General features: G+C 67.5%; 1 protein-coding gene across 5 annotated transcripts; it reads left to right on the forward strand.

Annotated features, from left to right (window-relative positions):
* Positions 1–98: 98 nt before the first annotated feature.
* On the forward strand, positions 99–25,148 carry AP2A2 (adaptor related protein complex 2 subunit alpha 2; the record flags this gene model as incomplete). 5 transcript variants are annotated; one of them, XM_084244889.1, is made up of 22 exons in its annotated part: positions 99–165; positions 7,964–8,032; positions 9,022–9,164; positions 9,841–10,034; positions 10,242–10,371; positions 10,551–10,652; positions 12,850–12,958; positions 13,741–13,891; positions 14,398–14,566; positions 15,271–15,408; positions 17,079–17,261; positions 17,599–17,696; positions 17,998–18,229; positions 18,309–18,482; positions 20,048–20,211; positions 21,826–21,908; positions 22,907–23,003; positions 23,244–23,360; positions 23,982–24,098; positions 24,270–24,339; positions 24,452–24,586; positions 24,861–25,148. In XM_084244889.1, the coding sequence occupies 22 exons, from the start codon at positions 99–101 to the stop codon at positions 24,936–24,938; spliced, it is 2,820 nt and encodes a 939-aa protein (XP_084101015.1). In that variant the 3' UTR covers positions 24,939–25,148. The 5 variants fall into 5 exon arrangements, with proteins under 5 accessions (XP_084101015.1, XP_084101016.1, XP_084101017.1 ...); XM_084244890.1 differs by having other exon boundaries at positions 22,907–22,996; positions 23,237–23,360; XM_084244891.1 differs by having other exon boundaries at positions 22,907–22,991; positions 23,232–23,360.
* Between the last annotated feature and the right edge of the window lie 1,762 nt (positions 25,149–26,910).

A 26,910-nucleotide genomic window follows, 5' to 3' on the forward strand; every position in this document is an offset into this window, starting at 1 on the left:
GCTCGGGCTGAGGCGGCTCCTCGGGCGGCGGCGACGGCCCCCGCGCCCCGCGCGCCTCCTGCCCGGTCCGCCCGCCGCGGCCGCGCCCCGGGCCGAGGATGCCGGCCGTGTCGAAGGGGGACGGGATGCGGGGCCTGGCGGTCTTCATCTCCGACATCCGCAACTGTGAGTGGCGGGGCGGCCCGGCCGGCGGGGGTCGCGGCCCGGCGGGCGGGGCGGGGCCGGGGGCGGGGCGGGGCCTCGGGGGCGGGGCCGGGCGCGGGGCGGGGCCTCGGGGGCGGGCGGCGGGGGGCGCGGGCCGGGCGCGGGCGCGGGCTGGGGGGGCAGGGGCGGGGCGGGGCGGGGCGGGGCGGGGCGGGAGGGGCGCCGAGTTGGGGCGCGCGCCTGGCCCGAGCGTGCACCGCGCACTTTGCGGACCGCCTGGGTCGCCGCTGGGGGTGCGCGGCCGCCGCGCGGCGGTGGCCCCCGGGACGGCGTCTGGGGCGGCGGCCCCGGGCCAGGCGGGCGCCCGGCGGCGAGGAGCGGGGCGGCCTCGCGCCCCCTCCCCTGACGGCCGGAGCGCGGCCCCCCGGCGGCGCGCGCCGCGTCCTCGCGCGGTTGCCAGGGCGATGGCGTCTGTAGCGCCGGCTTCCGCCGAGGCGGCTTCCGCCGCGGGGCTCGGGCGGGGCTCGGCCGCGGGCTGGCGGCCTCCTCACAGCCCGGCCCCGGCCGAGCGTCGCGGCGCCCGCGGCGGCCCCCGGTGCCCCCCGCAGGCCCTGCGCGCGGCCGGGCCTTCCCGCGGGACAGGCGCTGGGCGTCCCGGCCCCGTCGCCCGGCCGGCCCCCGGCCCTGCAGCCCCGACGGCCTCGCGTCCGGATGTCGCGGGAGCCCCGCGGGCCGGCGACCGCCCCGTCTCCCGCGCGGCCGGCCTCCTCCAGCGCCGGGGTGCCCCGGGCCGCGCGCCCCCCGCCGGGGGGCCCCGCCCCCTTGCTGGCGGGAGGCTTGGGGTGCGTCCACCCTCGAAGGCCAGTCGCGCCTGGCCCTCGGTGGTCTGGGGCGCCGGCCGCCGCCGTGGCCTGAGAGGGTGGGAGTCGCTTGCTGGGCCTCGGCAGGTGGAGGTGGCGGTCAAGGCGTGGCGCCCCCGCTCGGTTCCGGCGCCTGAGGGGCTTCAGCTTGACTCCAGCGCTGATTCTAGCAAGTCGCCCAGCGCGTTGGGCGGGCCTGTGCGCCGCTCCAGCTGATGGCCTGGTTGTGCAGCTCTGTGCAGCCTCTGGGGGAGCCCCGTGCCCTCCTGGGCTGGCTGGTGGGGCGTGGGGTGGGCCTCTCGGGAGGGGCTTTCCCAGCAGGCCCCCTGCGCCCCCTGCTCCCCCTGGGCAGGCCCAGGGACCGCCCGATCCTTACTTGCTGTGGAGCCGGCCATCTGGGGCTACGGGGCCTTCGCGCCTGTGACGGCAGCGGGGAGAGCCAGGCGGTCGCCCCGTGTTCGGGCGAAGGGCGTGTGCCGCTGTGCTGCCACTGCGCGTGCCCCTGGCGTGGCCTGACGAGGGGGTGCCCTGGGGACGGGACCAGCGCCTGGCGGTGCCGGGGGCCAGTGGGATACCTCCAGGCCCTCGAGTGACGGCCCGGGGCGGAACTGGCCGGGTGGCAGGCGGCAGGGTTTGGGTCTGTGGGGGGCGGGGGGTGTGCTCCGCTCCGTGAGGGCGCCTGCCAGGCCTTGCGTCGTTGGTTTGCACTTGGCCGAAATCGGCTACGCTTTGCGGGGAACCGTGGCCTGCGCCAGGTCCGGGACGTTCTGTCCGCGGGAGACGCCGGCCGCCGCGAGCCCGCCGGCCACCGAAGCCAGAGCGCACACGGCGGTTGCTGCAGGCTTTCCCTCGGCGGGGCGGCCGAGCCGGGTTTTGTCTGCGCTTTCACTTCTGAGGTTCCCTGAAGACGTTCCGGCTCATTTTGGCCTTGACTGTGTGGTTTAAAAATGCTGACTTTGGGCAGATAACACCCCTGCGCATCTCCGCCGGCGGCTCGAGTTCCCCAGAAACTGACTTGGGGGTGAGGGCCAGGGGCAGCCCGCTGCCGGGTTAGTGTCCGGGGGCAGCGCCGGGTGCTTCCTGCCGGCCAGCCGTGCGTTCCAGTTGCAGAGCTGCCGGGAGGCCTGTCTCTGGGAGGTGAGGCTCCTGGGCTTTTAAAACAAGGCAGTGGAGGGGGCGGGCAGTGAGCGTGAGGCGGGAAGTGCCGCTCGGCCCGGGGGGGGGGAGGGGCTGACTGTCTGGCCGCACACCCCAAGGGGCGCCCAGCTCTGGGCTGTCACTGGCGGGCCCAGCACGCCCTGGCCGCAAGGACACCCTCCCTTGACCCCCGCTGGCGTGAGAGCCTGCGACCTTGCCCCGGGCTGCTCCGAGGCGGCCGGGTTGTCGGCGTGGGATGGGGGTGGGACGCGGGTAGCGGGACCCAGACCCAGAGGTGCAGGCCCCAGGCGGTGCGGCCGTCCGCGCACAAAGGCAGAGGAAGCAGAGGCTCAGCGTGGGAGAGCTTTCCTTCCCCCTAAACATTTATTTATTTACACCCCCAAGAACTGGGGCAGAGGCCAGAGGTGTGGGGGCTGAGAGTGGGGAGCAGCACAGGCAGATCCACTGAGACGCACTGCTGAGGGGAGCAGCGGGGAGACAGGAGAGGTCCGGGGTGCCCCGGGGGTACCTCCCTGGCCGGGGATGGACTCAGGCCCAGTGGCTGCCCGTAGCGCCGCGGTGCTGAGCCCGGCCCCCGCGCCAGGGAGGCCCTGGTTGGCGTCCGGTCGCTTGCTGTAGGGCTCGAAGCCCCCCTCTGGGAAGGGCGTTGTGTTTGTTTTCTGGATTCTGTTTTCTGCCACAACGGTCACCTCGCTCACCCGGCGCCCCCGTGCCTCCCTGTGTGACGTGCCTTTCCGCCCGCGGGCGGGGGTGAGCCGGCGGGGAAGTCCCTGTCCTTTCGGAAAGGAGGTTTCTGTGAGGCCAGAGGGACAAAGTCAGCGAGAGCCATGCTGCTCGTGTCCAGAGACGGGGGAGGAGCCTGGTGGGGAGGGCAGCTGGGCTCCCGGGGCGGCAGGGGGCCTGGGCAGAGCCCCGTGGGCATGGGGCCAGGGGTGCAGCGCCCAGCACAGGGGCCCGGAGGGCGCGGGTCGGCCGCAGCAGCCTCGGGGGTCCTTGCGGGTGGACCCGGTGGGCTGGACATGCCCCTGAAAGTGCAGGGTCCCGGCCTGCTCGGCGGGGAGGCGGGGCCGAGGCCGCTGCCCCTTGGTGCCCCTTGCCCGGCAGGTGCACCTGGTGCTCCCGGAGCCCGGGGCTCCACCGTCGTCCGCGCAGCCTTTGCCTGGAGGGGCGCGGGCGGTGGGTTTTCAGGCTTTGCCGCTTCAGGACCAGGCGCACCGGGCAGGCGGCCGCAGCCCCTGGAGCCTTCCCGCCTCCTGGGGTCCCGCCTCTCCCGGGGTCAGGCTTCTCGCCTCTGCCGCTGGCCCAGGGGCGCGCCCCGCGAGGCTGGCGTGGGGAGAGCTGGAGGGGCCCCGGGCGGGCCTTGCAGCGTCTCTCCCAGGGTCCCCCCCCTTGCTGCTCCTAAGAAGGGTCTTTCCTGGAGGAGACCCAGAAACCGCCAGGAAGAAGACGCGAGTCCCACACAGCCGAGGCCCGGAAGCCGCCGCCAAGAGGGGCGCGGAGACAGGCGCGGCCAGCAGCGCTGCGGTCACCGGCGGCGGGAGCCGGGTCCCCACCTGGAGCACCAGGGTCGGGCGCGGATGGCGCCAGGCCGGCTGGGAGCTGACAGGCGCCTGGACGCGCCGGAGGCAGGGACCCTGAATTGGGGCCAGGGCACCCCAGAGCTGCCCCCTTGGAGCCAGGACGGGCCCGGCCACTCGAGGTGACCCCAGCAGATGTCCCGGAAGCCGCTGCGCTGGGTGGGTGGGTCGCGGCTGCGTGATCTCCGAGGGGCTGCCGGGGGTCTGGTGCCTTGCTTTCTCCAGAGGGGGCCGTTTTTTCTTTTCTTTTCTTTTTTTTATATATATATATTTTTAATAATAAATTTTATTTTTATATTCCCCATACAATTGCAACCCCTTTATTTTGACCCCAATCCCTCCCTCCCGCCCTCTACCCCCCATAGAGTGTCTCTGGTTCATAGTTTTTTGTTGATTTTGATTTTCACTTTCTTATAGTTATTCATTTTCCTGGTCCCTTATTTAAGTTTTCTAGATTCCTGCTATGAGTGAGACCATCCGGTATTTTTCTTTTTCTTTCTGACTTATTTCGCTGAGCATGATCCCTTCCAGCGCCGTCCATGTTGCTGCAAATTGCATGTGTTTATCTTTTTTGAATGCTGAGTAATATTCCATGGTGTCTATGTACCACATCTTCTAGATCCAGTCATCTATTTTTGGGCATTTGGGTTGTTTCCAAAGCTTAGCTATTGTAAACAGTGCTGCTATAAACATAGGGGTGCAGGTGCTCTTTGGAATTGATGTTTCTGTGTCCTTGGGGTAAATACCTAGGAGTGGAATTGCTGGATCCTGTGGAAGCTCTATGTTTAGTAGGTCCAGAAATCTCCACACAGCTCTCCACAGTGGTGGGACCAGTTTGCACTCCCACCAGCAGTGCAGGAGGGTTCCTTTTTCTCCACACCCTCGCCAACATTTGTTGTTGCTAGTTTTTTTAATATGAGCCATTCTCACTGGTGTAAGGTGGCATCTCATGGTAGTTTTGATTTGCATTTCCCTGATGACAAGTGATGTTGAACATTTTTTCATGTGCCTGTTGGCCATTTGCACTTCCTCTTCAGAGAAGTTTCTTTTTAGCTCTTCTGCCCATTTTTTGACTGGGTTATTTTCTTTGTTGTTGTTGAGTCTCATCAGCTCTTTGCAGATTTTTGTGATCAGTCCTTTATCATTAGTGTTGGGTGCAAAAATGTTCTCCCAGTTGGTGGGGTTTCTCTTTGTTTTTGTTGTTGTCTCTTTTGCTGTGCAGAAGCTCTTTAATTTGCTGTAGTCCCAGCTGTTTATCTTTGCCTTCACTATCACTGCTTTGGGTGATGTGTCTGTAAAGATGTCTTTGATGTGCACATCACATAGTGTTTCGCCTATATTTCCTTCTATATATTTTATGGTTTCAGGTCTTATGTCAAGTTCTTTAATCCATTTTGAGTTGATTTTTGTGTATGGTGTGAGGTAGTGGTCAAGCTTCATTCTTTTGCATGTAGCGACCCAGTTTTCCCAGCACCATTTATTGAACAAACTTTCTTTGCTCCAATGCATAGTCTTTGCTCCTTTGTCAAAGATTAGTTGACCATAAATCTGTGGATTTATTTCTGGATTTTCTATTCGATTCCATTGGTCTGTATGTCTGTTCTTGTTCCAATTCCATGCAGTTTTGATGATTATGGCTTTGTAGTATAATTTGAAGTCTGGGAGTGTGATGGGGGACCGTCATTTCAACGGAGCTGTTTTTCTTGCTGCACCTTCCCTCCCCGGCGCTAGGTGGGCTCTGGGAGCCGGCGGTGGGGGCCAGTGGTGGGGGCCAGCGGTGGCTTCCTTCACGCCCTCAGAGGCTCACATCTGTTCACTTTTAAGGCCCAGCTCTGCCCCTGTCTTACCAAATGCTGCTGTCCTTGAACCGGTGAACAGCACTGCAGCGTTGAACAGTGATTTATGTTGATTTAACGTAGTTCAAGTAAAGTCCTGGCAGGTGCCTGCTTGAGGGTGCAACTTGTAGGGGGAGGAGGGGGCAGGACTGTGTCAGAGCAGCAGCTCTCTGCGGTTAAAGTTTGCACAGACGGGCCTCTCTGAGGGCACAGGGGTTAGTCCCAGCCCTATGAAGCTGTCCACAGCCTCTACAGCACAAGTTCGGTCCCCGGCCAGGGAGTGACCCACAGGGCGCAGCAGGCCCCTCTTGTCTCCCCGCTGCTCCCCTCAGCAGTGTGTTTCAGTGGATCCGCCTGTTCTGCTCCCCACTCTGTCTCTGGGGAGTTCTCTCACCCTCTACACCTTTAGTCTGCACCCAGCTCTTGTATGCATGAATAAATCTTTAAAAAAAAAGACTAAAAAAAAAGTTTTCACTGACTCCAATAAGCTTGTTTTAAGTTGTTAACTAGAATTCTCAGGCAGCTACTGAGAAGGTAACTCAAAAAATGTGATAAAAGAAACAAGGGTATTGGACCTCCCTAGGGGCGCAGGGGTTAAAATCTCAGTGCTATGAAGCTATCCCCAGCCTCTGCAGCACAAGTCCATCCCCGGCCAGGGAGTGACCCACAGGGCGCAGCAGATCCCGCCTGTCTCCCCGCTGCTCCCCTCAGCAGTGGATTTCAGTCCGTCTGCCTGCTCTGCTCTCCACTCTGTCTCTGGGGAGTCCTCTCACTCCTGCACCTCTGGCCCGCACTCCAGTTCTACACACACACACACACACACACACACACACACACACACACGTCACGTATCTGACCAAAGGCTTGTGCCCAGAGTGCGTGGCGAGCTCAAGGGTGCACAGGGGACCCAGCCGCAGGTGGTGGAAGAGCGCTGGCTGACCTGCATCAAAAACAAGAGGATAGATTAGTGCACGGGTACTTCCCTAACGGAGACGCAGAGGCCGTCCCCCCACCCCAGGCCTGTCCCCCCAGGCCTGTCCCCCAGAGGGCACTCTGGGCTTTGTCCTGCGACAGACGGAATTGTTTGGGGTGGCGCTTGGGGTCGGTCTCAGCCGCCCGCGCTCTGAACCCCGTGGCCCCCCTGGGGAGGCTCGCTGCCCGCAGCTGCTCTAGACAGGGGGTGGGACACTCCCCTCCCCGCTGCGACGCCCCTGCCGACTCTGCTGTCCCGCTGGGGGAGGACCTGCAGGAGGCACGGGGCCTTCTGCCGCTCGCGGTGGCCACGCCCCCTGCCAGGCCCGGGGCCCCGCCCTCAGGGCCCGCCCGCCCAGTCAAGCCCCGCCCGCCCCGGCGGGCCCCGCCCTCCCCAGTCAAGCCCCGCCCTCCCCAGTCAAGCCCCGCCCTCCCCAGTCAAGCCCTACCCCGGCGGGCCCCGCCCCCAACAGGACCCTGCGCGGGAGCCGCCCCGGCCTTGCGGGGCGCTCCCTTGGGCGCTGCGCGGCTTCTTGTGCGGCTGGCTGGGGAAGCAGGCGCCGAGACTTTGTCCCCTGCGCAGCGGGGGTGGGGGGGGAGGGACTGGCGTTTCTCTAAGTCTGAGCTTATTTTGAAGTGGAGGGCTGGGCTCTGGCCTGTCCCCGGGGCGCCCTCCTGGCGGCGCTCCCTGCGGCTGGCAGCCCCGCCGCAGGGCGTGCACCCCGACACAGCCGCTGGAAACAAGTTCTGGACGATGGCCCTGGTTTCGGCCTGGCGGCAGCCTCACAACCCAATCACCCAGGCAGGGCCTCCTGGGGCTGGTGCAGCCCGTGCCGGTCTTGGTCCCGCAGGCACCGGCGGGCCGTCCGGCACAGCGGGTACAGGACAGGCCCCAGCCCGCCTCCCATCCGCTCCCCAGTGGCAGCCCCGGCTCGGTCCTGGCGGCCAGCGCCGGGCAGCCGCGCCGCCTGCCCTACAGCCCCGTCCCGCTAACTGCTGCCTCCTGCCAGCCTAGCCCAGCCCTGCCCTGCCCACATGCCGGAGCCGGGACTCCTGGCCCGCCCACGTGAAGGAGCGAGATCTGGGGCTGCGGGCGTCCTGGAGCGGGGGCGACGGCCTTCAGGGCCTGGCGAGTGGTCTCGAAGGGTCTTGCTCCCTGCGGAGGCAGAGCTGCAGGGGCCCCAGCGCCCAGGGCGCCCAACCAGCCCCCAGGGGCCTAACTAGCCCTGAGGGGCCTAAGGGCGGGGCTGTGAGCAGGACAGGGCGCTTGGAAGGTATCGGACCTGCCAGGGGCCAAACCCTTGGGCACCCTGATGGGGCGGGGCCAGGGGCGCAGCTGGGCGCTATGACGGGGAGGGTGGAGGCCAAGTCTGTAGCATGGCCAGGCCCCGCGTTGAGCCCCGCGTTTGCTTTTTAGGCAAAAGCAAGGAAGCAGAAATAAAGAGGATAAATAAAGAGCTGGCAAACATTCGATCTAAGTTTAAAGGTGAGTGTGTTTTGCTTTTTCTAGAATTTGGAGTTCAGCCTGGACGTCCACCCACGGTGGACTGGCAGGGCATCCCGCGTCTGGCCTTGTCCTCGGGGTGGTTGTGCTGCCCCGAGGCCCTGTGTTTCCCCTGCTCGCCCTGCCCTGCCCTGCCGACTGCGCGCAAGCCCCCTCGGGGGCTCATGGCCAGGCAGGTGTCCACTCTGGGCAGGCCCAGGAGGCCTAGGTGGCCATCTGTCCACCACGTGGGCCTCTGGGTGCTGACAAGCCCCACAGGCCCGGCTGCGGGGTGGACGGGGTTTTGCCTCCGCGGGGCGGCTCCCACCGGCTCGTAGGCGCAGAGGTCCGCTTCTGTGCGCTGGCGCCCTCAGAGAGGGCGTGCTGGGGAGGTGGGGTGAGGCTGGCTGCGCCCAGCGGGAGTCCGTGGCCCCCGCACCTCCGCCCGATGTAGGGCGCTCACCCCTGGGCTGCTCTCTGGCTCAGGTGCCGCCAGCCAGCGCTGCCAGCCCTGAGAGCCTGTGCCCCGCCCGCTCCGGCCCTGTGCATGGCGAGGGAGGCAGACCCTTGCAGTGTCCTTGGCCTGCGCCTGCCCCACCCTATGGGGAGCGGGTGTCCCATGGGTGTGGCCTGCGGTTCCGGCAAGGGACAGCACGGCCCCTGAGATGTGCATTTGCCGTGTGAGCGGAGTGCCAGCCGTGGGGAGACTGCAGCGGCGACCGCTGCTCTGTGGTGCAGCCCTCCTCTGGCTGCCCGGCGCGTGGCTGCCGCCAAAGCATTGCCCGATGGACGGTCACCTGGCATCCTCCCGTCTGAAGTAACGCCTGATTAAGGGCTGAGCTGGCTGTGGGAGGCCCCGTGGCTCCTGCAGCCCTGGCGGGTCGTGGTGGGTGGGAGGAGGCGCTGGCGCAGCAGACCGCGGACCCTCCTCTGGCCGGCGCCCTGGGCTGAGAGTCCCTGCTAGCGGCCCGAGCACCCCCACCCCCCCGCAGGCGACAGGGCCTTGGATGGCTACGGCAAGAAGAAGTACGTGTGCAAGCTGCTGTTCATATTTCTCCTGGGCCACGACATCGACTTTGGGCACATGGAGGCCGTGAACCTGCTCAGCTCGAACCGATACACGGAGAAGCAGATCGTAAGCGGTGCCCGCAGCGCGTGGGGTTCCTGCGAGGAGCCGTGTGGCTGCTCTTCCCAGCCAGGCCCACCCTGCCCCCGTGCCACCCCCGCGCCCCCCGGGGCTGACCGGCAGGCAGAGGCTGTCACTCTGCTAGCCAAGGACAACCCCAGGCAGAGGACACGGGAGCCCGCGGGCCACTGCGCTTCCTGAGCGGGAGCTCGGCTGGCATCCAGGGAAACCAGGGCAGGTGGGGGACGCCCAGCCAGGGTGGCAGCTGAGGGGCGGGGAGCAGCTGGTACTGACGGCGTCCATCCACCAGGGGCCCCAGGGCTGCCCCGTGCTTATGGGAGGGTGGCGGCAGCGGGGTCAGGCGGCCCGGGTCGGGCTCCAGACAGGGAGGGCGGTGGTCAGCTGGGCTTCAAGGAGCCCTGTGTCCCCGGGAGAAGGCCACCCGTTCACGATGCTTCCCCCGGCTGGGCGAGTGGTGCTGGAGGGACCCCACGGTCCGACTCCTGGTGGTCACCTGACTGGGAGTCCACACCCCGGCACATGTTGAGCCTGACTGGGTGGGTGCCCACACCTTCACCGCAGCGCTGAGTGTCCGTCCCAGGGCCTGGGCAGGCGGGCAGTGAGTCTGGGTCTCAGCTGAGCCACCTGCCCACCCCCCGGCGCCTGACCCCAGCTCCCGGCGCAGGGCTACCTGTTCATCTCCGTGCTGGTGGGCTCCAACTCTGAGCTGATCCGGCTCATCAACAACGCCATCAGGAACGACCTGGCCAGCCGCAACCCCACCTTCATGGGCCTGGCCCTGCATTGCATTGCCAACGTGGGCAGTCGGGAGATGGCCGAGGCCTTTGCCGGGGAGATCCCCAAGGTCCTGGTGGCTGGGTGCGTCCCTGGGACTGGAGGAACGTCAGGCCCGCAGGACTCGAGGGCGTGCAGGCGCGCGGCTTCCCTATTAGTAGCGGGAGGGGGCTGGTGGGAGCTGCCAGTTTAGACCTCAGGGGCGTGGGGCCAGCCTCGGGGGAGCCTCGGGGGAGGGACCCCACTCTCAGGCCCCCCCGGGCCGTGCTCTGAGGCTGGATCTGTCTCCAGCGACACCATGGACAGCGTGAAGCAGAGCGCCGCGCTGTGTCTGCTGCGTCTGTACCGGACGTCCCCCGACCTGGTCCCCATGGGTGACTGGACGTCCCGGGTGGTCCACCTCCTCAACGACCAGCACCTGGTGCGTGCCTGGCGGCTCCGGAGGGGCCAGCATGGGAAGTAACCCTGCTCGGCGTGGACGCAGGGCCGATGAGCCAGCCGGGGCGTGGCTGCCAGTCTGCCCTCTGCCAGGCGTGCGTGCGGGCGGCTGCAGGGGGCAGCGGGGGCCTGGCAGAGCCCCACGGCCGGTGTGTCTTCCAGGGTGTGGTGACCGCAGCCACAAGTCTCATCACCACCTTGGCACAGAAGAACCCTGAGGAGTTCAAGACGTCTGTCTCGTTGGCTGTGTCCAGGCTGAGCAGGGTGAGCCACGGCGGGGCCGGGCGTGGGCCGGGTCTTGGCTTTGTGCGGCGGACCAGCACAGCAGTAAATGCAGGGGGAGGTGCAGCAGCCTTGCTTTGCTGAACGACTTGCAGATTCACCTCCTGGTTGCGAGGTGCGTGGCCCGGTCGTTGACCGCAGGGGTGACGCTCGTCAGAGACTGAGGTCCGCAGTCCCCTTGTGTGCTGCAGGCCCCTCCCCTGGGCCCTCCCCCCATGCCCCGCGGCCCCCGTGCCTGGAAGCCCCCCGCAGGCTATTGAGGGTGGTGCTGAGGATGCCCCCCGCGTCACAGCTTCCAGGCGTGTGGTGTGGCCGCGGCTCTCCGTCCGTCCGTCACATGTATTAGATCAGCCCCTCTGTCACCAGGAGGCTTCTTCCCGCTCAGGGAACCAAACTGATTCTGGGCAAAGCTGAGAGGCTCCCAGCCTGTCCCACACAGAAGCCTGGCGGGCAGCCCGAGCGCCCAGAGACACTGCGGCCACCCACCCTCTCTAGGGCCCAGGTCAGCTGAGCAGACAAGGTGCGGGGGTCGGGGGGCACCAAGGCGCTGAAGGTGCCCCCGGCAGGAAACAGGTCAGGGTGCAGTGCCGAGGGCTGGCCGGGGAGGATGTGCGCTGCCCTGCGCCCAGCAGCCTGTCCTGGCGTCCATGCCTTCCTCAGGGCGCTGTTTCAGCCCTGCTGGGTTTGTGCGTGGCTCTGGGGTCTGGGAGGGCTGTGCACCATGGGGTTGTCTGCTGTGACTGCTGGCCTGGCTTCCCCGTGCTGGCGTGTGCCCGTGGCCCTCTTTGGTGCCCCCCTCCTGGCTGTGGATGCACCATGTCTTCGGGGCTCAGTGTCCGTCCAGGGCATGGGGCTGCGCCCCTGCTGGCCATCGTCCATGGCGCTGCCGCGGGCCTGGTGGGACACACGGGCACCTCAGGACGCTCGTCTCTGTGGCGGATGCACAGGGAGCTCGGGCCCAGCGTGTCTCCATCCTGAGTTTTTAAGGTGGGCTAGGTGGCTGCCCGGAGCGTGCGTCCCTAAGGCCCTGGGAGGGCGCCCCGTCCCTGCAGCCTTGGGCCCCTTGCCAGGCCTGCCTCCTGCCCTGTGCAGGGGAGTGCTTTCCTCCCCTTCCTGTGGCGGGTGGGGGTGAGCGTCGGCTCATGCCTCCACCCGGTCTCTCCTCAACCCGCTGGGCTGCAGCAGGGCTCCAGGCTCTCCTGCTGAGCTGTGTGAGTTCTGAGCACTGCTTGGACAGGACCCCCGCCGCCGGTGTGTCGCTTCAGGCTTCCTCCCACTGCACGGGGCCCGTCGCTGCGGGCGCCCCAGTTGTGGCTTCGGCCCCTGCCGGGTTCGCTTCCAGCACTGTGCTGTCAGCCGGGGGGTGGTTAGTACTGTGCACCCTTGCGGCCTCGTCGCAGTCTCGGGGCCTCCGGAATGTTTTTGTTCACGGTGTCGGCAGAGGGTTTGGCTTCGCCATGTTACCATTTTTATTTTTTGCTTGTCTCACACACCACACGCGCTTGAGCTGACGTGTCCCTGCCTCCGGCTGCGTAGGCACACTGGTGCACACCTGTCTGTGCGTCATCTGTTTGTCTGTGCGCCTGTCTGTGTGGGGCACAGCCCCACTGCTCAGTGTGACTGACGGCCCTGATGGGCCCTCAGAGTCTTAAGCAAACGGGCACTCACCTCACTGCAGGAGGAGCCCCGTGCTGAGTCTGGCCAGGTGGCAGGGAGAACCTTCTGGAACATGGTCATTGAACCCTAAGGGTCATACTGTGAGCTTTGTAGGGTGGAGCCACCTGTCTTGCTGGTACTGGAAATGGGAGGTGGCCGCTGGGCGTTAGTGGACGCTTCTTCAGAATGGAGCTGGCCAGGGCGGTGGCTCTGGGGAGAGGGATGTGCGCCCTCCAGCTTGGTGGCTCAGGGCGGCTGCCCCGGTGGGGGTGCAGGGGCTGCAGCCTGGGTCCTGGGTGGCTCCCTCTGAGGGACCCCAGCTCCGCTCTGTGACTGGGTCACCAGGGCACCGGGCCGGGGGCGCTCCAGGGTCCTGTGGGACGGGCAGTGCCCCTCGCCCTGTGGGGCCATCAGTGGTGTGCGGCACGGGGACCTTGGCAGCCTGTGTCGCGGCCCCGTCTGATAGAGCACCCGCCCCCACGCCCGCCCTGGATGCCGCGCAAGCTGCCCCGCCGTCCTGTAGATCGTGGCCTCGGCGTGCACGGACCTGCAGGACTACACCTACTACTTCGTCCCGGCACCTTGGCTGTCTGCGAAGCTCCTGCGACTTCTCCAGTGCTACCCACCCCCAGGTAAGGGCCACGCAGCACTGCCCAGAGCTCGGCCGCCCGCTCTGTGAGACCTGAGCGCCGCGTGTCCTGGCGCTGTGAGCCTGTGTGGCCGGCTGGGTGGGATGTGCTTGAGGTGGCCGCCGCCTGAGCTGCCGGCACCTGCGAGGATCCAGGTGGCCTCGTGGGGGTGTGTGCCAGTGCCTGGCGGTCCTTGGGGTTCCCTCCGAGCTCCTGGTCCTGCTCCAGGCTCCAGGGGTGCAGTGCGTTCCGCAGGCATAGCAGCATCTCCTGGGGTTGGGCTCTGCCAGGCTGGGGGTGGCCAGGCTGCCCAGATCTGCTCTCTGCGCCAGGGCCACCCCTTCCCGCGGCTCTTTCTGCCTGGTGGTTCTTTTGCTCTTTTATTCTTCCTTCTGCCTGGGCCCTCCTCCTGCTTCCTTCTGCCTGATGCTCTTCGGGCACTGCCTGGCCTGCTGTGGCCTGAGCCTGTGCTGGGTCGTGCAGACCGGCTGGGCCCTCCTCCTGTGTGGCCCATCCTCGGCCCGCGACTCCGCGTCTTGGGGCCCCAGAAGGATCTCGACGTTCTCCTCCCTCGGAGCGTCTTCTGCTGGCCGCGGCCACAAGGGTCCCTGTTCTCTCCAACGTTTGTTTTGTTCGAGGTGTCTCTTTCTCTTGGTCCAGACGGTGCTTCAGCAGGTTGTGCGTCAAAACTGCCTGGGCAGTCACCTCGGCGCCTGAGCCCTCCTGTTGCACGAGTGGTTCGTGGGGGGCCAGGCCGGTGTGGTGACCCCATCTGTCTCGCCCAGAAGACCCTGCGGTGCGCGGCCGCCTGACCGAGTGCCTGGAGACCGTCCTCAACAAGGCCCAGGAGCCACCCAAGTCCAAGAAGGTCCAGCACTCCAATGCCAAGAACGCTGTGCTCTTCGAGGCCATCAGCCTCATCGTCCACCACGACAGGTGGGCAGCCAGCCGGTCCACGTGGTCTGCTCTGGCGCCACGGGCCCCTTCTTTGTCTCCCCAACGCCTGGTGAGTGTGCCGGCCAGGGCCTCCGCCTGTCCACTTAGCTTGGCCAGCGGCAGCCTCTTTGAGGCTTCTCGTGATCCTGCTACGGTGCACCAGGAAGGGGTGAGAGTCTCACCATGTCCGTCTGGTTCCCCCGGGAGCGCAGAGGGGTGGGTGCCAACCCCTGCGTGGGGTTTGTTGTCCCCTCAGTGCTGCTGACAAGCATCGTTTCATGGGACGGAGCTGACGCTGGGGCCACCGGAGACAGTCTGTGTCAGAGCAGCTGCCGCCGAGCCCGGGCAGGGGCAGGGCGTGGGAGGGGTGTGCTGGGCTCGCTGGCCCTTCTGCGAGGCCTTGTCCTGCACGGGAGCTTGTGCAGGGGAGCCTGGGCTGCCTGGGGTCTTGGCTCTGGGCTGGGCACCCTGCTCGTGGCTGGGAGCCCCATGCTTCTTGCCCCCAGCGAGCCCAACCTGCTGGTGCGCGCCTGCAACCAGCTGGGCCAGTTCCTGCAGCACCGGGAGACCAACCTGCGCTACCTGGCCCTGGAGAGTATGTGCGCGCTGGCCAGCTCCGAGTTCTCCCACGAGGCTGTCAAGACCCACATAGAGACCGTCATCACCGCCCTCAAGGCAGGTGCAGCGGAGCGGTGGGGGTGCGGGCGGGCGGGAGGCCCGTGGCTTCGGCCAGGGGAAGGCCCAGCCGCTCCTTCGCTGCGCATGGCAGACTCCTGGCACACGCTCGGCCACAGAAACAGCTCTTTCTGGGGAGAGGTATAAAGCATTTTGTCAAAAGAGAGCTCGGTTTTTCCGAGTCATTAAATTTCCCAAATTGGCAGAGCCCCGCTGGGTGCTTACGCGGCCTGGCCCTCAGCGCACACCCTGCTGGCCGGAGCAGGAGGTACAGGCCCACCCCCCCTCCCCCGAGGGGCTGGCTGAAAGGCATGGGCAGGCCCGGTGTGCCGGAGTTGGACCCTGGGGTATCTGCAGCTGGAGGCCCTTTGGTTCCTTCCTGGGCCTGGCCCTGGAGTATGGTTGGGCCGCTGCGGTGGCAGAGCCCTTTCCTGGCAGATGTGGTGGGTGTGGCCTGCGTGGGGCACTGTGCCTCAGGCTGCCCGTGGAGGGGCAGCTGCCGAGAACTGTGACAGGCCAGGTGGTGCACAGGTGTGCTCCGTGGCTGCGCGGGTCAGGCGCTCCCTGGGGGCCTTCCAGGGCTGCCTGCGGGTGCCAAGGGGGTCAGTGGGCTGGAGTCAGGGGTGCGGGACAGAGAGGGTGCCTGGGACCTGGGCGGGCCCTGGGAGAGCTGCCGCCCCGAGTGACCCTCCCGTCTGCTGCAGACGGAGCGGGACGTGAGTGTGCGCCAGCGGGCTGTGGACCTCCTCTATGCCATGTGCGACCGCAGCAGCGCCCGGCAGATCGTGGCCGAGATGCTCAGCTACCTGGAGACTGCTGACTACGCCATCCGGGAGGAGATCGTGAGTCCAGGCTTTTCGGGAGCGCTTGAATGGTGGTCGGCAGGCGTCTCTGGCCCTGCCGGTGCCGCGCCCACTGGTCTGCAGCCGAGCCTGGAGCCAGAGCCGCCCTGCTGCTCTGCCTAGGAAGGGAGACGCTGTTTCCGTGGCTGGGTGTCACCCCGCAGTGCCTGCGGTGTGCCCACAGACTGTGAGCGGCGGAAGGGTGCCGGGCCAGGCCTGGCGGGGCTGGGGTCTGGCTGGTCAGCCATGTGGCCCCGGCCTGGAGTTTTCCTGCAGCAGCCTTGGGCTTGGTGGGCGCTGTCCCCCTTGCTCCTGCAGCCGCTGGGGTGAAAGGAGGCCCTGAGCCCGCCGCCAGTCACATTGCCATTCGGAGGTTGTTTGGGCTATGGGTCGAGTGTGTGTGGCCACGTGGCCGGGCTGGGCCAGATGCCGGGCCCTGGCGTGGTGGGGGTTTGTGCTCAGTGGTGGAGAGGAAGGTGGCCGTGCTCTGGAAGAGAGTGCCCACCCTGGACCCGGGAAGGGGCTGGTGGCTCCTGGCCCAAAGTCCCCAGCAGGCACGTGGGAGAGGGTGGGGGCTGCCCGGCCGGCCCGAGGCCTGTGGTGGTGGGCCGAGGACTGCGGTTCCCCAGAACGAGAGGTCGGGTGGCCCGTGCAACGCCGGTGCTTGCTTCCCATCCCTGAGCAGCAGCCCCGGTCGGCGCCAGCCCTGGTGTCCCCACTGAGAGCTCTGTCCACTTCTGTGCAGCCAGGTGCACTGTGAGTGTGCACCCAAGCCACGTGCGGGGTGCCGGGACTCTGGACAGGTGGACATGGCCCGGGTCCCGTCGCAGGCTACCTGGTTCAATCCACGAGGAGGGAGGGTCACCCCAGGACTCCACACCTGCTTGTGTGGGTGGGGGTGTGAGGTGGACGGAGGCGGGCTGGCCCCAGGGGCCTCTGGGGAGGCCTCGCCGTAGCGGGAGCTGAGGGCGGGGCTTCTGCAGGAAGCGGTGGTCAGCGTGTCCAGGGACAGAGGCATGGAGCTCTGTGGGGCAGCCCAGAGTGGTGTGCGGGCGTCTGGCAGGATAGGTGCAGGCCGAGGCATGGGGACGCTGGCTGGCGTGGCGTGAGGGCGGCATCTGCGGGGCGAGCTAGGGCACGGGTGTTTGGGCGAGGGCGGCGCCAGGCCTCCCTCCATGTCTCCGCGCGCTCACTGGGGCCATCGCGAAGAGCCAGCGGACAAAGGACGGGCCGGCCTCCAGCGGGGGTGGGCGTGTGGGCAGACAGGATGGTGCTGGACTGCCTGGGGGTGTTCTGGGTGGTGGGTGTGGCCTGGACGACCCCTCTGGAGAGCTGAGCGGTGGGCGAATGGGTGGGGTCTCGAGTCCAGGGGAGGGGGAGAAGAGGGGCCCAGGGCAGACAGGTGAGAAAGGCCAGCCGGAGCAGGGCCCCGAGGACAGGGCGCCCAGAGAGCCGGCAGCTGGCTCCTGCTCTGGCTCTCATGAGGCCCTGGCTCCACTGAGTCGCTCCACGCCTGCCCGCCTTGGCTTTCCTCTGACGTCTGAGCCCCGCACCCGCGAGGCCCCTGCACCTGGGTGGCCCCACACCCGGGCTCCCCGCCCGGCAGGAGCGCCGCACTCTGCGTGTGGCCCTGGGGGCTGCGGCCACCGCCCTGAGCGGTCGTCCCCCAGGTGCTCAAGGTGGCCATCCTGGCGGAGAGGTACGCCGTGGACTACGCCTGGTACGTGGACACCATCCTGAACCTCATCCGCGTGGCCGGCGACTACGTGAGCGAGGAGGTGTGGTACCGCGTCATCCAGATCGTCATCAATCGCGACGATGTGCAGGGCTACGCCGCCAAGACCGTGTTCCAGGTGAGGCCCGCCGGCCCCCTCCCCCCGCAGGCCCCGCCCCACCCTGCCCCGCCGGCCCCGCCCCTCGCACCCCCACCTGCCTGTGGGGGCTGCTCTGTGTACCTGTGGGGAGGCACGTCTCCCATCCACAGCCGGGTGCACACTTGGGCCCAGCCCTTGTCCTGGGTGGGCTCTGCCTCCCCCTTGGGCAGCTGACATCTGTGCTGGAGCACCAGGCAGGGCAGGACTGACACCCCTGGGAGACTGCAGGAAAGCTTGACCCCCCCAGGGGAGCTCTTGGGGCCTGGGCCTGGGGCCTGTTTGGCCCACCCGTCGCAGACCCTGTGCTCCCCCACAGGCACTCCAGGCCCCCGCGTGCCACGAGAACCTGGTCAAAGTGGGCGGCTACATCCTGGGGGAGTTTGGGAACCTGATAGCTGGGGACCCAAGATCCAGGTGAGAGCCCTGGGGGCCAGGGCCTGCACCCCCTTCCTGGCACCAGCCAGTCTAGGCCTTTGTGCACGTGCTGGGGGCATAGCCGCAGCTTCTCCACACAGGCGCTGCTGGGCAAGCGCAGTCGTGGCCGGGCCCCGACACCGCTCCCGAGGCTGGGCGCCCCTCCTGGCCCCTCCCGGCCCCTCGCAGGCGTCTGTGGCTGGTGTGGGCTTACGTTCCCAGCCTCCCTCCCCGTTCTCTGCCCAGGCCGCGGGGCTCCGACGCGCAGAGGGAGGGGTGACGCCCTGCTCTGGCCCCACAGCCCTCTGGTTCAGTTCGACCTCCTGCACTCCAAGTTCCACCTGTGCAGCGTCCCCACCCGGGCCCTGCTTTTGTCCACCTACATCAAGTTCGTGAACCTCTTCCCCGAGGTGAAGCCCACCATCCAGGATGTGCTGCGCAGCGACAGCCAGCTCAAGAACGCCGACGTGGAGCTGCAGCAGCGGGCTGTGGAGTATCTGCGGCTCAGCACCGTGGCCAGCACCGACATCCTGGTGGGGCCCGCCCCGCCCCGCCCCAGCCCGCCCGCCCCAGCCCGCCCGCCCCTGCGGTTGCTGACCCCGCCTCCCGCAGGCCACCGTCCTGGAGGAGATGCCCCCGTTCCCCGAGCGCGAGTCTTCCATCCTGGCCAAGCTCAAGAAGAAGAAGGGCCCGCGCGCGCCGGCCGACCTGGAGGAGGCCAAGCGGGAGAGGAGCGCCGACGTGAATGGGGGCCCCGAGCCCACCCCGGCCAGCGCCAGCACCATGGTGGGTCCCGCTGCAGGGGGTGAGGCTGCGGGCTTGGCTGGGGATGGAGCCTGAGGTGCCTTCTCTGCAGCAGGGACCCCGAAACCGCTTCTGTGCAGGCGGGGGCCAGGCCCGGGGGGCAGTTTCCATCAGCAGGCTGCCTTTCGGGAGCCATCCTGGGCTCGCCGGCCCCAGGGCCTGCGGCGGCGTCTGGCCCGAGCGTCCTCTGGGCTGCAGGGAGGGCTGAAGGGCAGCTGGATAGCATCACCCGTCTCCAGATGCTGCCCTGTGACACGGGCACCCGGCTGGTGGCTCAAGCTTTGGCAGGAAGTGCCCCAAGGCCTGGTTGGGTCAGGTGGTGTCTGCCCACACGTCCCCGGAGGAGCTGTGCTCCTGATGCCGCTGATGCCCTCTGGTTCCTGGCACGCCGTGGGTACTGAGCGGGTTGCCCACTGGCCTGCCGGTTCCATGCTCGCCTCGCAGTGCGCGTGGCCTGGGGGCGGGACTGGGTCTGTCCCCCCGGCCCTGATGCTTGCTGTGAGCGAGCGTGAGGCTGCTCTGGTGCCAGGGGCAGAGCTGGGGGACGGGCAGGCAGCATCTTGGAGACATTGGCGGATGTGTGCGTTGCCCTGGCCGGCGTGTCTGGCACTGACACACCTTCCTGTGGGGCTGGCACGGGCTTCGTGGTCGCGGGGCACTCTGGCCGTCCTGATTCCTGCTCCCCTTGCTGCCCAAGGCCTGCAAAGAGGCGGTGGGTCGCACGCTGCAGGTGGGGCCAGAGGGGCAGCTTCACCGCGGTCTGCTGATTGGGTGCGAGTTCATCGCGCTGGACAAGAGATGCTTCCCATGTTAAATAACATTGGCATGGGCCTTCAGGTGCCAGGGACACTGGGGCCGCCAAGGCCTGGCCGCAGGCTTTGCACAGGGCAGGGGTCCCTGCTGACCCTCCTCGGCGCTCAGACCCCCCAACAGGGCAGTGCTAGCGAGGGGATGCTGAGCACAGGCTGGCATGACCCCACCTCGCAGCTCTCCCCGCCTGCTCTGGCTGGCTCCTCTGCAGCCCCTCCTGGGGTGCGCGTGACCAGTGTTACCCCTCTGGGGTCTTCCTGGCCCGGAGGAGTGTGCCTGCCTGCTCTGCCTGTGCACCCTTGCCGGCCGGTCCTGGAGGGCGACCGTTCTCATGCCCTGGGCTGTGTCCTGCACCCTGATGCGCAGGTGCATTGCCTGTGTGGGGTCACTGGGACGCTGCAGCTTGAGCAGAGGGCCCTTGGCCCTTGCCGGCCCGTGTGTGGCGCGCCCGAGTGCGTCTCTTGCTGGTGAGGGCGGTGCCTCCAGCTCCTGGGGGTGGCCAGCACCTGTTCCCAGATGTGTGCCCTGGCCAGGGTGAGCCTGGAATGGGGGGGGGGGGGCTTCGGGCTGGGACCACAGGCTGCACTGGCTGTGGCAGCAGATTGTGGGGTTGGGACCGGCCTGCCAGCAGGGGCTCTGCCCTCAGAGGTCAGGGCGCTGCGGAGCCGGGCGTGTGGCAGGTCCATGGTCGATGCCCTCCTGGAAGCTGACACGCAGGCCCTCTTCCTCTCTCCCAGTCCACACCTTCTCCGTCTGCAGATCTCCTGGGCCTGGGGTCTGCCCCGCCTGCTCCCACAGGTCCTCTCGCCTCCTCTGGAGGGGGGCTGCTGGTGGACGTGTTCTCAGACTCGCTCTCCACGGTGGCGCCGCTCGCTCCCGGCTCCGAGGACAACTTCGCCAGGTAGTGGGGCTCCCGCACCCTGCAGAGAGCCGCTCCTGGCCGTGCCTGGTCAGCGGGTCAGTGGGGCCGCGCCTCTCGGGTCGCCGGCCGTAGGTGCTGGGGCTCGCACATTGGGTGGGCTTGCTCTGTGGGCCTTGCCCTCTGTGGTGGTCGGTCCTCCCTGAGGACAGTGAGTGCTCCCGGGAGGGGGAGGTGGGCAGCCCGGGTGGCTCCTTCTCGGCGCCCCTCTGGTAGCCGAGCTTCTCTGTCCTCACCATGTCTGGGGGTCAGGCTGCTTCCCAGCGCGCCCTTGGGGCCTGCGCAGCCAGAGGCCCGTCCTCCTCTGGTGCGGGTCACAAGCTGGGCCGAGCTGGGCATGCTGTGCGGTCGCTATCTGCCGGGAGGACCCTTATCCTGGGGAGGCTGCCCCCTGCCCGCCCTGCCCCGCGCCTCCCCCAGCACCCGCATGCCTCCCCGCCCTGCGCCTCCCCGCCAGCTGCTGTGCGCTCACAGGCGCCTGTGCTCTCGCAGGCGGCGTGTCCTCTTTTCCCCTCGCTCTGGGGCTCTGTCCTGACTGATCTTAGAGTTTGGCCAGCAGAAGTGGGGGCCCTCCAGGGGCATGCGGGCGCTGGTGATCGCTCCGGGTGGGGACAGGGCTGTCGGGGCCGTGCCGCAGGGGTCCCACTTTCTGTTACTGTGGGACATGGCTGGGGAGGGGCCAGTCCACAGCCATCTCACATCTGGCTGAAAACAGATCTCTCTCTGCCTGGAGCGTGGGGCAGGCCTGAGATGCCCCGGGGCCTGTGGTGGGCCCTGCACGTCTTGGGTGGTGCGGCCTTCACGCTGGACTCCTGCCTGGTGCAGCCTGTGTCGAGCTCCTGGCAGGGCCTGTGCTGAGCACAGGCCTCCTCGTGGTGGGGCTCGGGCAGGGGTGTTTCAGCGGGGCCCTGGGCGCCTGGGGCTGGGGAAGGGCGGGGGTGGCCGTCCACCGCCAGCTGGGCCTTGTGTGGTCGGGCTGGCGGCCCCAGGCCCCTAGCAGTGGGCAGCATTTGACTGTGTGATGGGGCGGCACAGGGCTGTGAGCCCGAGGAGGATCTGGTGTGGGGTGGGTGGGTGGGTTCGGGCTGGTGGTGTCCATGCTGTGGCCTTGGACTCCCAGCCTGGAAAGTCAGCACTGCCCCTCGGCCCCAGAGGCGGTTCGTGTTACTCCGCATGACGCGCTGGGGTCGTCTCCCATCCTCTGCAGTGGGCTGGTGGCCCAGTGGGGGTGTGAGCCAGGTGTGGATGGGGCAGGGTCCCTGGCAGCGTGGTTCTGTCTTCTGTCCTAGGGGTCAGTTCTGGGGGGGGGCATGCTGGTCCGCGGCAGGTGGGCACGCGGGTCTCGGGTCGGCAGGGGTTGTGTGTGGGAATGCGCTGGGCTGGGCTGGGCGGGGCTGGCCGGCAGGGGCTGGTGGGGCAAGGCCCGGGGCCCTGGCGCAGGTGCTGCTCCCGGCCTGCGCTGGCCCAGGGCTCCAGGCTCCGTAGCGACGGCCCTGCTTTGGGCTGTCTTCCCTCCTTGGGGCTCGTGAAATCCCTTTCTCGGGCAAACCGTGTTTCAGCAGGAGGCTTCGAGTCACGCGATCGCCTTCTCTCCAGGTTTGTCTGCAAGAACAACGGGGTGCTGTTCGAGAACCAGCTGCTGCAGGTCGGCCTCAAGTCCGAGTTCCGGCAGAACTTAGGTGGGTGAGGGCCCGGCCTCAAGCTCTCCTCGCGCGGGACGGGCAGGAGATACTTGCAAATCGGACGTCTGATGAAGGTCTGGTTTCTAGAACATGGAAAGAACCGGACGGCAGGAAACAAATGACCCGGTTAGAAAGGGGACGAGGCTTGAGCAGGCTCTTCTAAGGAGCTGCTGCTGGCCAGCACCCTGGGGCGCCACACCCCGAGGCCACCAGTGCAGGGGGCGGGAGGTGGGGCTGTGCTGCCTGAGCATTGGGTCTTCCCCAGGCCTCCCACGCAGCCAGGCCGCATCTCTGGGTCCAGTCAGGCAGGAGAGAGGGCGGGCATGGCTGCCTCACCCGGCTCACCCAGTGTGGCCACAGCGGGAGGCGGCGCCCGTTTGGGGGGAGGGAAGGGCTTCCACACTGAGGGCGCCCACACGGGGACAGCACGTGAGGGCCAGTGCCTCCCCAGGGGCCATGGGGCAGCGTCGGCAGGAGATGGCGGGCGCCGGAGGCCAGGGCCGGTAGCCGCGCGGGGCTTTTGTGGGCCGTGGCGGCTTGGCTGGCTTTATTGTTTCTTAAATTTGAAAATCGAACTTGGGTAGCTAAGCTGCTTGTTTCTCACACGCGTGAGGCTCAGTTTCCACTCTGAACTCAGGGTGTGAGCACGTCCACAGGCTTTCGCAGGGACTTCTGTGCAGTGCGCTGGGCTGGGCGCCTGGGGCGACATGCCAGCTGGCAGCTCCTGGCTCCGGGCCTCGCTCGGGCACAGCAGCCCTGCGCAGGGGCGAGCCCCGTCCAGCCAGGTCGCCCTGGGTCCCCGCAGGCCTTGGGCACAGACCCGCGTGCGCTGCCCCCGCGTGGGGCTGGTGCTGGGGCCTGGCACGGTGCGCGGCCGAGAGGCGGCCAGCGGACGCGGAGCCTCGCCCGGGCCTGTGGCCTTTGGTTAGCGGGCGGGTGCTTGACCCCACGTGAGGCCCGGTGCTCCAAGCAGCAGACTGTCCGTCTCCTCTCAGGGCGCATGCTCATATTCTACGGGAACAAGACGTCCACACAGCTCCTGAGCTTTACGCCCACGCTCGTCTGCTCCGACAGCCTCCAGGCGGATATCCTGCGCCTGCGCCCTGGGCGGCTGCGCTCTGGCTCAGCAAGCAGGGTCCTTTCTGCAGGCTGGGTGGTCGCTGCCCTCCCTTCACGGTCCTGGTGCTGCTGGGCTCAGCCCGGCTGGGTCTCGCTGGGTGGTGGGCTGGGGCCACCCCACGTGGCTGCGGGTGGGTTTGGGGATGCTCCCTTCTGTCCCTCTGTGAGGGCCCGCCGCCTTGCCGTGGTCTCCTTGACAAGCACACCCCTGAGCCTGCAGAGCAAGCCCGTGGATCCCACGGTGGACGGGGGCGCCCAGGTGCAGCAGGCCGTCAACATCGAGTGCGTGTCCGACTTCACGGAGGCGCCGGTCCTCAACATCCAGTTCAGGTGGGGCTGCGGGCGCCAACTCAGCCCCTTCCGGCAGCTTCCCTGCGAGCTCAGCGTCTCTTGCCCAGGGCCGTTGGGGCGAGGGGCCAGCGGCCAGCCAGGTGGATGCTGGCCTGGTGCGTGGCGGTGGGCAGAGAAGTGTGTGCTGTTGAGGCTGCGGGGCTGGTGCCACCTGCCTGGCCAGTGCTCTGGGGCTTAGCCTGGGGCCCACGCAAGGCTGCTGCCGGCACTGCCCGTGGCCAGTGAGGGCCTTGCAGCTCACTGTCAGGTGTTTGTGAGGTGAACCTCTGGAAAGCTCGCTTTCAAATGCGAAAAACAGAGCTGAAGGGCGTGTCTTCCGCAGGGGGTGGGATGGCCTGCCTGACCTGCTTCCCGCTCACGGCCCAGGAGGCCACAGCACATGCGGCAGCCTTGGCTGAGGGCCAGGCCAGGGCCGAGTGAGGGGCTGTAGGCTGAGGGCCTGCCCGGCTTGCCGCCCGCACCTCCCACTGCAGGCTGGGGCCTCCCGCCTACACGCTGGCGCCCTCTCTGCAGGCTGGCCGGCCAGGAATTTGGCTCTCTGTTGGGTCTTGGCCTTCCTGCCTGACCGTGTGCGCCTCCCTCCCTGACTGTGGCTCACAGGTACGGGGGAACCTTCCAGAATGTGTCTGTCAAGCTGCCCATCACCCTCAACAAGTTCTTCCAGCCCACGGACATGGCCTCTCAGGATTTCTTCCAGCGCTGGAAGCAGCTGAGCAGGTGAGCCGGTCAGTGTGGGTGAGGCAGGGCCGGGGCTGGGCCGGGGCTGTGTGAATGGGGCCTTTGGCTTCTGCCTCACCCTGCCCTCCAGTCTCCACCCTGCGGCCCCAGCCCCCACCTGCCCCCCCAGCCCCCACCCCGCCCCTCACGGCCCCCACCCCGCCCCTGCAGCCCCCAGCAGGAAGTGCAGAACATTTTCAAAGCAAAGCACCCTATGGACGCTGAGGTCACCAAGGCCAAGGTAGGAACCACGGGCCCAGGTGTTTGCCCTTGAGGGCAGGGTCGGGGTTGGTGGGTTGGGCGGGATTGGGGGGCCAGCGTCTGCCTGGGCCTACCCTGTGCCTCCCCGGCAGATCATCGGCTTTGGTCCTGCGCTCCTGGAAGAGGTCGACCCCAACCCTGCCAACTTCGTGGGGGCCGGCATCATCCACACCAGCACTGCCCAGGTCGGCTGCCTGCTGCGGCTCGAGCCCAACCTCCACGCCCAGGTCGGCCGCTCGGGGACGCTGCCCAGCGGGTCTGTTGTGAGGGTGATGTGGGGCCCAGCGTGGCGGGGGCGTCTCCACAGAGGTAGCCCTGGCTCCCCAGCCCCCACCGGGTGATGCCTGTCTGCCCATCCACCTCGCGCTGGTTGGAACGGCGCCCCTGCCTGGTGGTGGAGGGGCCTGCGAGCCTGCTGAGGCGCGGGCTGGGGGCGGGGCCCGGCGGGGGCGGGGCGGGGCCTGTGGGCGGGGGCGGGGCCTGATGCTTGCCCCGCCACAGATGTACCGCCTGACGCTGCGCACCAGCAGGGACGCCGTGTCACAGAGGCTGTGTGAGCTGCTGTCGGAGCAGTTCTAGTCCCCGCGCCCGTGGATCCGGCACTGTTGGCCGCTCCCGACGGCCGGCCCCGTCCAGACGCCACTGTGCGAGGCCCACGCCACCGCCCTGGCCCTGCCGGGCAGGCCCAGTGCAGGACTGCAGCTGGCCTCCCAGGTGGGGAGCTGCCCTGGGGTGGCCTGTACGGAAATCAGGGCAGTTCTGTGGCCAAAACAACAAATTAAAGGGAAATTGGAAGTTTGAATGAAAATGAAAATTTGGTTGGAGTTTTATTGAAATGCTCCTGCTTTGCAACAGCAGCTGGTCTCTGGTGCTGTCCACAGAGGGGCCACTCTGACCCAGTGTGGGGGGCATCATGGTGTGGGAGGCTGGCGTTGTCCTGGCGTCCTGGTTCAGGCCCAGCGTCTGTGGCTGGCAGTCGCCTCCATGGACAGCTTTCCAGACCCCAGTGGGGGCCTCTGTGTCTGATGGCCGCAGCCAGCCGTCTCCTGGCTGGACATTACTGCTCCCTGCTTTCAGCACTGGGTCCCCAAAAGCCGTGTGCAGCCCCTCAGGCTTGCAGTGTGCAGGGAGGCGGCCCCGCTGCCTCGGGCAACCCTCCTTGTGGACTTCAAGTAAGTGTCTTTCCGTCTTCGCGAGCAGCCTGGGCTGGCGCCCCCCACTCCCCACCCCAGCTGCACCAGAGACCAGGCCTCACTCGCTCCCTGAGCTCCCGGGGCGCCTGGCTCTGCAGGGTGTGCAGTCCTGGGGCACCGTCAGGTGAGCCCCCGCAGGGGTGCTCCCGCCCCGTGCCGCCCCCATGCCAGTGAGAGCCACGCTGCCTGCAGCAGCCACTGCCTGTCCCCAGGCACCGGGCCCGGGTGTGGGGCACGTGGTTGCCCAGCAGCCCCTCCTGCTCCTGCTTGAGTTGCCGCCACCTCCTCCCCGGCTGCCGCCTGGGGGCGGCTAGCACTGCCTGTCTGGCAGGCCACGGCGTGGGGCTGCCTGTGGCTGGGGGCAGGCCGCAGCCCAGGCCGGGTGCTGGGGCCCGGGGGGTGGGCGCGGTGATGGGGCTCCCGCTTCCCTCCTCTGCCTAGCAGACAGGCAGGCCAAGGGGTCTTCTGGGAAGGAGCCCACCAAGTTCTTGTGGGGCTGGGGCAGCCCGGGCTGGGGATCCCTGTCCAGCTCCAGCCACAGATGGGGTTCAGGGGTCAGTCCCTGAAGAGGTGTGGGCGGGGCAGGTTTCCAGGAGGAGGGCTGCATGGAGCGCCCTGAGACAGGGTGGGGCCCCGGCAGGCGCCCACGGAGAGCCCAGCGCTGTGATGGAGCTACTGGCGGCAGCCCCTACCCGTCCTGGTGGCCCCCACCCGGTGCGCAGGCTCCAGTGCCTGCGAGATGACGCGGCAGCCTCTGCTGTCACCAGTGCTCATTTATTTGTCACTTGCCGCGCGGGGCCAGCGTGAAGGGGCTAACATGGAGGGCTGTTGTGGGACCCCCGTCTAGCACCCAGGGGTGCCGTGTCTAGGGGCCCATGGTGATGTGCTTGCGTCGGGAGAAGCTGCTGGGCGGGGCGGGGCAGTGTGGGGCAGCGGGGCTAGTGCCCACAGGGCCAGGGCTGGCAGGTGCAGCTGCTGAACAGCGTCAGCTTTAGCACAAGCGGCCGGCCCTGCACCCCGGGGTCCAGGCAGGGCAGCACGAGCTCCTTCTCGTAGGTGCCCACGGGGTAGCAGCAGCTGCAGTTGGTGCTCACCTGCTGGTTGGCGAGGCTGAAGCTGCATGGGGTGGGTGGAAGGGCCGGTCAGGACACTGCTCCAGGAAGGAGGCCCCAGGCTGGGCTCGGGCTGTCCGGCAGGCATGCCGCGCTGCGGGCCGCACCCCTAGCCATGCCCACCCCTGGCCGTGCCCTCGGCGGGTCCCCCCCTCCCCTTGCGGGCCGGTGCCGTGCTCACCTGGCTGAGGAGCCACAGACGCCCTCACAGTGGGTCCGCGTCACATTGGTGGTGCAGCCTCGGTA

The sequence above is a fragment of the Talpa europaea genome (genome assembly GCF_964194135.1).
Source record: "Talpa europaea genome assembly, chromosome: 1".
Lineage (NCBI taxonomy): Eukaryota > Metazoa > Chordata > Mammalia > Eulipotyphla > Talpidae > Talpa > Talpa europaea.